Genomic DNA, 9,992 nt, shown 5'->3' with positions numbered 1-9,992 from the left:
CTTGCTATACCAACTACACTATGTGTTAAGTTCATCAATCTAAAACTGGTTCATATAGCTTGCTATACCAGGTCTGATGCATTACATCTTAGATAAACCCAAAATTTTCCTTTTCTTTCTTTATCTTTATGTTTGATGTTTTGCAATATGTGGGGGATTGTTGTAAATCAAACGCACAAACCTATATTGCAAAATAAAATCAAACCTAAGACGTTGTCGTTGCATAAATTTCGGAGGTAGTGGAAGATGTTACCGTTGTAGAGATTCTCAGAGGTGGTGGAAGAGAGGTTGTGAAAATGCAACAGTTTTTCGGAAAAATCAGATGAACCCTTCATTGTTGCAGTTAGGGTTTCTCCTTGACTCTTCTCCTCGAGACTGGGTCTTCCACGATTCTTACACGATCTCCTCTGATTTTCTCTAGGGTTGAGATGCTGAAACGGAAGCACGAAGCACGTGGGTGTGGAAGTTGCAAAAAATTGTTGATTCCTTTGCCTATATAAAGAGAGCCTTTGCTTCAGACATTTCATCTCACACACTCACCTCTCCATCTTCTTCAAACCCTACTTCGTTCACCATCTTCTTCCTCTGACCTTTTAACATTCTTTTTCTTTCTCTTTCTTTATTTATTCTTTTAATTTTATTATTATATTTTTGGGTTATATTGGGTATTACACTTTTAAGAATAAGTTGCTAGTTCTGATCCTCGTACATTTTCGAGAAGTTCTTGTTGTATCCTGAGGGACTTGCGCAATACACCACGGATAAGTCCTTACGGGCCGTGATTACTCATGCCTCGGGAAATCATTTTTGTTTGTGTTTAAAGCATCGTTTACTACATTAATCAAGTGATATCTTCTTAGTGAACTGTTATAAGTCTTTTAGATTAGTCATATAACTGTTATTCATTGTTACATAAATAGTCGTTTATTATTTAAGACTCATTGATTAGTACAAAATAACATGGTGTATTGATTAGTACTCATTGATTAAGTTATTGATGGTCATTAATAAAAAGATAACAACTCGATTACGAAATCGGATAGTCATCCTGTTATTTGTTCCTGACCTAGAGGCAGATAGGTACAATATTTAATTTCAAAATCATTGGATGAATTTTCAATTTTGTTTTTGAAAAGTATAAATACATTATCTTCCTCATTTAACAAATTGCTCATTCTCTTGCTTTCATTTCTCCGATGGCTGGTGCGTATAGAGTTATGTGCTATAAATATTGCAAAGGAAAACGAGATGATGAAAGTTGAATTAATCAAACTTTGGTTTGTCCCTAACTTTAATGGATGAAAAACATTTTTTTTTCCTTAGATATGGTTTTGGTGGATGAAGAGATTTCACTGTTTAATACATTCGCCTACACTTATAGCCTATTAAAATTATTTTAATTTACCTTTTAATTATTTTTATTGAAAGGAGTAAAAAATCCATGCTTTTATCAGAAACACTTCTGTATCTAAGTTTGAAATTTATAGGGAAATTCAGGACTAGAATCAGGAGGAAATTTTAAGGACATTTAAAGGAATAAAAAATAGAGGAAAACATTTTAATATATTAATTAAATTAATAAAATAAAAAAATAAAAAAATTAAACAATATAATTTTTTGATTTGGTAGCTAATTTTATGACTATAAATTTAGTCACTAAATCAGATACAATTAAAAAAGACAATTCTAATAATTAATTTAGTAATTAGTATAATTAGGTTAAATTAAAAAATAGATTAAACTTAATTCAATAGAAGTGGAAAGATAGTCTGAGAAAAATTAAATGGAAAAGAGGGATAACAAAGGCAAAGAAACAAAAGTCTAGCAAGATAGGAAATGGAGGAGAATTGAGAACTACTCTTAACTAACACAACAACCTAACCAACTTTCTGCAAAATAAGTATTTCAAATCATTTTCTGAATCTAATGTTTATAACTAACACTTTTACCTCAAATAGTCTCTTTGAAGACAGCTTTGGACATTTTCAAATGTTTAACACGTTTTTGGAAATTAATTATAAGTTTCACGTTTATAATATTTTTTAATTGCATTAAAATATACACCACTAAATAAGTTAATGGATATAAAATGATACGTAGTTTAGAGTAATCAGCATATAATGTTAAAATACTATGCACACATTTTTAACCATATTTTACTCCTATAACATTCAACAAAAATCACTATTTTTATCGATATCTTATTATTTTATTTAGTTTTTTGTTTTCCCTATTGTTTTCCTTTCCGTTAATTACAATCTAAACCATCAACATCCTTTAGATTACACTTTACCAATCATGCACTATTATTTAAAGTTCATTTTTATCTTTATTATTTAAATTTAGTGATACAAAAAATGTTGTTCTCTGCACTATCATTATAATTGTTTATTAATAAAAAAACACACTTCATATTTTTATATTAATTTTTAAATAAAATAATAATATTAATAGTTTTAGGGAAAAGGGTATTTTGGAGGAGAAAGAGAGAAAAGGGGGGCATATATGGTGAAGAGTGAGGAATAATAAAAGGGGTGTTGGAAAGCATAAAAAAAGTGGCTGGGAACCATGATTTGATTCTGTGTAAGATCCTAGCTTGTCTCATGATTTTCTTTTTTGTTAGTGGGGATGGGATGGCCACAGTGATGATAGTTGGATTCCCTTGTCATATTCATACCATTGGAGACATTGGTGCTGTTCTCCTTTTCAAAAGGGTCCCTCCAATGGTCCCTATTCAAATGCCATCCACCAAATATCACATTTATCACACACTTTCTTCTTCTCCTTCTTCTCAATTTCACAAAACCCTCTCAATACATCCACCCTTTCTGTGCTTCAATTAAACCAATACCATCCAAAACACAACACTGCAAAACATCTTCTCTATTAATTCCTTTTTACTTTCAGAAGTCGTCACAAGTGAGAACGTCACACAATTTTATTATAAAGAGAAAATCAAATCATATTATATTGTCAAAACTTTTTAACTATCAAGTTTTGACAGTCCTCTTAAATGAGATTCGGTGTCGGATACTTGTATCGGACACCAACACTTGTAGGACACGTATTTGTGAAGTGTTTAATTCAAAAATTATTTGTTGAATTTTTAATGATTATAGTACGATTCTAACATAATTTTAAAAAGAAAAAATGTATTAATTTTCTAAAAACTCAAACTTATTGTATAAATTTTTATTATGATTATAAAAATAAAAAACAATTTTTTTTAACTCGTCATGAAAAATATCTTTTTGTTTCAAAAATAATCTAGAACATACTTGTAGACATAAATCTTTTTTATCAATTTATATAATTCATAATTATAATATATAAATTTGTGTTCTCAAATAAAGTTATATTCTACATTTTAGAGATTATATAGATTATATGTATTTTAGTATAGTATTAGTTTACGTGTATGTAATATATAACTTCTTAATACTAAAAGCGGGTAAAAATTGTCCGTGCTGTTAAAAAACCAAAATAGTTTTGAGTTTGTGTATAATACTTCGTATAACGTGTCACGTCACGTATACTACGAAAAAGTTATCCTATACTTTGAATTTGGTTCATACTTAAAATACGTGCCGATACTGAACTCTTGTTTTATTATTGCAACAATTGTTTAAACTTTAAAACACGTGACTCTTTTGTTTAGAAACTTTATATATGGTAAACCTGTTTTTGTTTTGAAATTTTATTATAGTTTTTTTTAGCCTTGTCTAAATAACTAATTTTAAATTGTTTCTGCGGGAATCTAAATTTTAAGTGATCTGAAATCTGAGTCTCTGTTTCTTTCATATTCTGAGTTTTTTTGGTTAAAAAGTTAAATAAACCTGATTATTTTAATAAAATATTAAAACAGGCAGTCTAGTTATAAAAAATACAAACCTTATTCTCTCTCACACACACACTCAAGTAGATTTTAATTTATTTTTTTTAAATAGATTTAATTATGCTTTTAGTTTCCAAAAATAAAAAAATGTTTTAAAAATTGAAAAGATGCGTTTATAGTTTTTTTTTAATAAAAGTGGTGAAAAAGTGTGTCGTAATAGTATTAGTCACTTGTCTACTTTTGAACGTCCCCACTAATTTCATTAAGGTAGTTTAATTAGAAGAAAAGATCGAATTTTTAAAAATTAAAATGATTCTTAAATTCAAGAAAAAAAAATTATCTTTTAATTTTAGAAATTAAGAACATAGTTAAGTCTTCAAGATAAATAAATACTCGCTTATTTTTATTATCTTTTATAGATGGCTTTTGAAAGTAAAATCTCGCAATAAAAAAAAATGCTAAACCTTGGGAGACTAATTTCATGGTAGAGAATGACTATGAATTAAAATTTAAATATATTTAATTCCCAATTTGGTGGTCCAAATTTTTGGAAGGTCTGATACAAGCACTCGTATAATCTTATGATGTTACAAAATTGAAGCTTTATTCAATGTTTCAGTAGAAGAAAAAGAAAAGAAAAAAAAAAAAAGAAATCTGAGAAACAGGATGAGTTATTTCATCTTAGAGGCAGAACTCAGAAACAGAAGAAACTTAATCTGTGAAACTGAGATCTGAAAATTCCATAACTCTTGCCTTGTTCTTGATAAGACAAAAATACATCACAATATCTACCCTTTAGCTGATCAAAACTTTTGTTTTTGTTTCAGATCAAGCTGTCTTAGTTAACTCTCATGATCAAATTTATTAAATCCAGATCCTGGTCAATAATAGTATACTCGTATATATATATTATTTGTATTTACGTAGTATTATTTATTCATAGAGTCATCATAGAGTGGTAGCATCATGAATCAATCTCTTGTTCTAGAGTACGAGAATCCCTGTTGAAAATATGTGTTCCCTTGTATAAGGTGAACTTGACATTTCCACAGACCTTGATGCTTCTGATCTACACCTCTCTTTGCGTTCATCCATCATTATTTGATTCGAACGACACTCTGGACTACAAAACGCTTTCTCTCCTCTGCATAACAAAACCACACCCAATTATTATCTGAAACACCAACCTTAAAGTAACCTAAGTTTTGTCCGGAACAAGTTAATACCTGTACATGTATATGTCCTTGCCGTGGAGCTTCTTTCCACATAGGTTGCAGGAGCTGAGAAAATTCGATGTGGGATACGATGGTTCAGACTCGAATAAAGGTTGCGGTGCGGTTCTTCTGAACACACCAAGGTTGTTGGTGTTGGTGTTGTTGTTGGTGTTAGAATAGTGATAGTCATGTCTCTGAATTTCACCTTCAGCGCCGTTGTAGTATACCTTAGTGAGCGTTTTGTTAGGGACATGGCGTGTGACATAGGTGTATTCCTCCACATCAAACTCGTCTTGGATTTTCAAATTGGAGGTGCAAACGGCGTGTTTGGGCAAAACCTCGTGTGTGAGGTCGTTGGATGACTTATCAAGAGCCACCACAATTCCAAGACCAACTCCGCCGAGGTGGTAGTTCTTCAAGCCTCTTGGAGACTGCATCATGATGCCTAATGGACCTCTTGGACTTGCGGTGGGGGCGGCGGCGGCGGCGTCCGGAAGCGTGACCGGTCGGCCCCTTGAGACCAACAACTCCGACAACTTTCCGATCATGGGGCGGGGCCTCTTCCCCAACATGATGAGAAATTGATTTGGAAAGTGGGAGGGTTGGAATAGAGAGGAATTGAAAGGGGTGTGGGGGGTTGGTGTCTTTATAAGACCAAGTATAAAGTGATGTTAGGGTATGATTTTTAATTCATGGAGTGGTTGGGCCTAAGCCCCTGCTTTTGTTTGGAATTATGTGTGTGATGATTGCTATAGAAATACCCAACAATTCATTTTTTAATATTTCATGCTCTATTATTTTATTCAACAGGTCTCGTCATACTCTATTCATTTCATTTTATTTTATTCTACCTCCAACTCATTATTTCACCTTAATAATGTTTCTACTCTCTTCAAATTTTTCTCATTTTCAATTATTCAGATACACTACACGGAAAACTACTCATACAATACTTAATTCAATAATCATCTCAATTATCTTTATTATTACTTTCATACAAATTTTCTTATTACCTCCTAAGTACAACTTATTATTATTATTATTATATTATTATTATTATTATACTTACAAGTTATTTCAGGAGGAGATCATGGATAAGTTTGTTTGGGATGAAAGTAGATGTTTCTTAAAGATTATTTATTTATAACAGATTTTTACAGAATTAGAAATTGTTCTCTATTTTCTTAAACTTTTTCATTCAACTATTTATATTTTTTCAGTATTTTTGCTTCTATATTTTCTTAATTAAATAAGAAACTTAAATAACTCGTTAAAATAAACTAATTTTAATTTATTCTTAATTTCGGTTAATTTACAAAAAATTAAAATAATTTTTGTGAGTAATATATATAGAACAGTAAGATATAGTTTTTGTGTGATAAATAAATTAAAATGACTTTCTACATAAATTATAAAAACAATGTTGTCATGTTTATATTATTATAGGAAGACTAAACCAAATTGCTGAACACTACACAACAATTCCTTCTCAATTAAGAAAAAAATTCATTGATTAAACGATAAGAAAAATGAGTAATTTTGTTTTAATAAATGAAAATATATAATACCATTAAATAGTTTTGATATGATAACTAAATAGTAAATATATTATTTCAACAATTTTTTATCTTCACTTTACTGATGAAAATTGATATTACTATTTTGTATAATTTTTTCCTAGGACATTTTGGTCCGACCGAGGAAAAGTTTGAGTGTCGTTACCTCTCTCGTTGATAAGGATTGTATGATATTTTGACCGTTGGATTGAAGTAACATGTAAGGTGTTTTGGGACAGCTATCACTGTAACCTCATCACTGGGCCCACTGATTTTGAGATGTCGAAAGTGACCGGGTCGACCCCACTTTCAACACAAATGTACTTATTGCACTCAAATTACATATATACCCCCAAAATAATATGTCGTTTTCTTATCAATATTACCATCACTTTACACTGTGCAAACAATTGAAGCACGAAAATAAACATACCACACTTTCTCTTTAAATAGACACTCACTGTTCTGAAAGAGAAAAAAAACACTTATTGCTAATTTGTAACCAACTGTTTTTGTTTTTAGTGGTTGTTATTTTCTATAAGTGAACAAATTCTCATACTAATTATTTCATTTTGCAAACAAATAAATATAAAATAAACTTAAAACCGAAGATTTTTTTTCCCACTAAATTCATTTATAAAAATTACAAAAATAAAATCCTTTCAAATTTATTCATAAAAACAGTCCTATGTATAAGTATTTCTTAAAATAGTATTTAATAAATTTATTTAAATTTATTTATATAAAATAGTCATATAGTAAATACATTATATTTTTAAGAAATAATGTTCAAAAAATAATAAAATATAAATTATATTTTTATATTTAGTTTCAAATTTATTTTAAAATAGTTATTATTTATATAAAAGAAAGAATATAAATATTAAGTATTCTTTTTCTAATTTTTGAATTAAATAATTACTTTTTGTTTGTTATATATATATATACAATAATAATAATAAATATTCAATAAAATAATTACTTTAAAAATAACAATTTTAAACATGTGAATAAAATTATGTATACCATATTATATAAATTATCATTAAGTGTTACACAATACTACTATAAATATTCGATAACTAAATATTCTTCACATAAAATAAGTATTAATTTTCATCCATTCTTACTTGCATTTTTTTTCTTTATCTTTATTTTCAAAGTCATTTAAGTCATCAAGCAACTCTTCAACTAAAGTTACTAATCTAATTTTTTTTTTATAACAAACAATTTAATTTAGTCCAATAATTATTTTTGCAAGAAATAATATTATTGTAATTTTTTTTATCTTAACTCAACATAAATCATGATACAACATCAACCTCAAATTTCATTTTAGTAAAGTCATAAAGAAGCTTAAAAAACAACTCCAAAGAAATGTTAATATTATAATTTTGTGACTTTTTTTTATCTTTGTAATCCATTGGATGTATGACCTTATGTCAAAAAACACGAAAGGCGAAAGTAGTTAGAAAATCATTAGGAATATAAAAAAAATTTAGCCTCCTTATTAAAGTAAAGAATTCCTTCTGAATAATATTTTAATGGAGTTTTGAGATGAATTTGCTTTGGTGTTATCATATATGCCATGCAAAATTATAGAAAACACAATGCAAATAATTTAATGGTTGTAGCAAATTATAATAAACATCTATCTATAAGAAAATTGGAAAATTTGAACCATCAATTTTGTGAAATATTATCCTCTAACTTTCATTTATACGACAAATTTTAATTCTATGGATTATTTTATATATTTTTGTAATATTATTCATAAGATTTTTCAGACTGATTATAGTCCTATAAATTGTACAATCATATTTAATAACATAAATACTTCATAGAACAACTTATATGTAGGAAAATTAACTTTTGGAGCATAAGGTTAAGGTGAATATGTTTTAATACGCAGACGACACTTTGTTTTTCCATAAAGCTAGTTATAAAAGTGTGTTTAACATTAGGGTAATGCTGAATTGTTTTGAGTTGGCGTCTCGTCTAAAGGTGAACTTTACAAAGAGTAAAATTGATCGAGTGGGGATGCCTGTACGAGGTGTCATAAGAAGTGTGCTTTTTGAGATGGTGTGGTCGACAAAATTAAGAGTAGACTAGGCAAGTGGAAGGGTAGATGTGTTTCAATGGCAGAGAGGATATGTTTGATAAAGTATATGTTGTCATTAGTTCCTCTATTTTATTTGTCATTTTTTAAAATGCCTACTACTGTGATGAAGGAGATTGTGAGCTCACAAAATAATTTTCTTTAGGGGTGAGGGTCTGAAGGAAGGAAAATTACTTGGACTACTTGGAAAAAGGTTTACAAGCAGGTTGTCTTGATATTATCAATATAAGACTTTTTAATTTGGCCTTACTGGGTAAGTGGGCGTCTGAGTTCGGACAAGGGTGAGTTGTGGTTGGAAATCATTGAATCCAAGTATGGAGATTGGAGAAAGTTGAGAGAGCAGAGGGACAACAACAATAAAGTCTCTCTTTGGTGAAAATATTTGAAAGAAATTTGAAAGTCTGAGGAGTGGGGAAGAAAGTTTGAAGACTGCTTTAATTGGGAGGTAGGAGATGGGAGAAATATTATTTTTTGAGTTGACAACTGGCTGGGTTTAGGTGCTTTGAAAGATAGGTTTTCTAGGCTCTACTCTTTGTCCGTTAATAAATAGGCGCATCTATTTGATTGTGGGGTTTGGGTTAATGAGGTCTAGGTGTGAAATTTCCCCTGGAGAAGGGGTCTTTTCGCCTGGGACGATCTCCAAGTCAGTCAGCTTCTTGATGTGATTCTTAGTTCATACCCTTCTGTGGAGTTCGAGGAAAAATGGGTTTGGAAGGATGGCGAGTCTGAAGTGTTCTCCGTCAAGTCTACTTACACTGTGCTAAAAGGGAAAACTGAAGGGGAAAACTCGCGGTTGTACAATTTCTTCTGGAAGACTAAAGCCTTGCCTTCTGCTCAAGTCACTACTTTGAGGGTAGTTGAAAACAAGATTGCTTCTAAAGCCAATTTGGAGAGACGTGGTGTTGAGCTCATGAATAACCTTTGTTGTCTTTGTGGGACGTCTGTGGAGACAACAAGTCATATTTTCGTTGGTTGCAGAGTATCCTGGCTTGTTTGGAATCTGTGTTCCCCTTAGTTAGGAGTGAGCTCGGTAGACCATCTTGATCCTAGTTTGCATTTCATGCAGTTTAAGTTACTCGATGCGCCTAAGTCAGTTAATCTTATCTTGGGAAGTATTTGGGTTGTGATGATAAGTGAGATTTTGAGGCATAGAAACAACCATATCTTTAAAGGTGGAGTGGTTGATCATTTTGAAATTTTTTCTTTAACTAAATTAAAGATATGGACTTGGGTTTCTTCTAAAGTTCCTTCGGTATGCTTCTTCTTCT

The 9,992-nt window shown here is 30.1% G+C and overlaps 2 protein-coding genes across 2 annotated transcripts; one reads left to right on the top strand and one right to left on the bottom strand.

The window, feature by feature from the left end:
- Nucleotides 1–4,333: 4,333 nt before the first annotated feature.
- Nucleotides 4,334–5,700, bottom strand: LOC137807152 (FCS-Like Zinc finger 13-like). Its single transcript, XM_068607632.1, is given in 3 exon segments — nucleotides 4,334–4,861; nucleotides 4,864–4,979; nucleotides 5,062–5,700. Coding segments are annotated over 3 exon segments (738 nt in total). The 5' UTR covers nucleotides 5,622–5,700; the 3' UTR covers nucleotides 4,334–4,799.
- Nucleotides 5,701–8,573: 2,873 nt separating this feature from the next.
- On the top strand, nucleotides 8,574–9,739 carry LOC137805557 (uncharacterized). The gene is made up of 2 exons (XM_068605501.1): nucleotides 8,574–8,692; nucleotides 9,340–9,739. Exons 1-2 carry the CDS (start codon nucleotides 8,574–8,576, stop codon nucleotides 9,737–9,739), a joined length of 519 nt encoding a protein of 172 aa, XP_068461602.1.
- The last annotated feature ends 253 nt before the right edge of the window (nucleotides 9,740–9,992 follow it).

The sequence above is a fragment of the Phaseolus vulgaris genome, chromosome 3 (genome assembly GCF_000499845.2).
Source record: "Phaseolus vulgaris cultivar G19833 chromosome 3, P. vulgaris v2.0, whole genome shotgun sequence".
Taxonomy (NCBI): domain Eukaryota; kingdom Viridiplantae; phylum Streptophyta; class Magnoliopsida; order Fabales; family Fabaceae; genus Phaseolus; species Phaseolus vulgaris.
Note: the sequence above shows the minus strand (reverse complement) of the source record. Positions and strands in the feature narration are given on the sequence as shown.

Coding starts and splice junctions, on each gene's coding strand:
- LOC137805557 (XM_068605501.1), top strand. CDS start 8,574: ATGCTGAATTGTTTTGAGTTGGCGTCTCGTCTAAAGGTGAACTTTACA. Junction 8,693..9,339: donor GTGCTTTTTGAGATGGTGTG/GTCGACAAAATT, acceptor CCCCTGGAGAAG/GGGTCTTTTCGCCTGGGACG.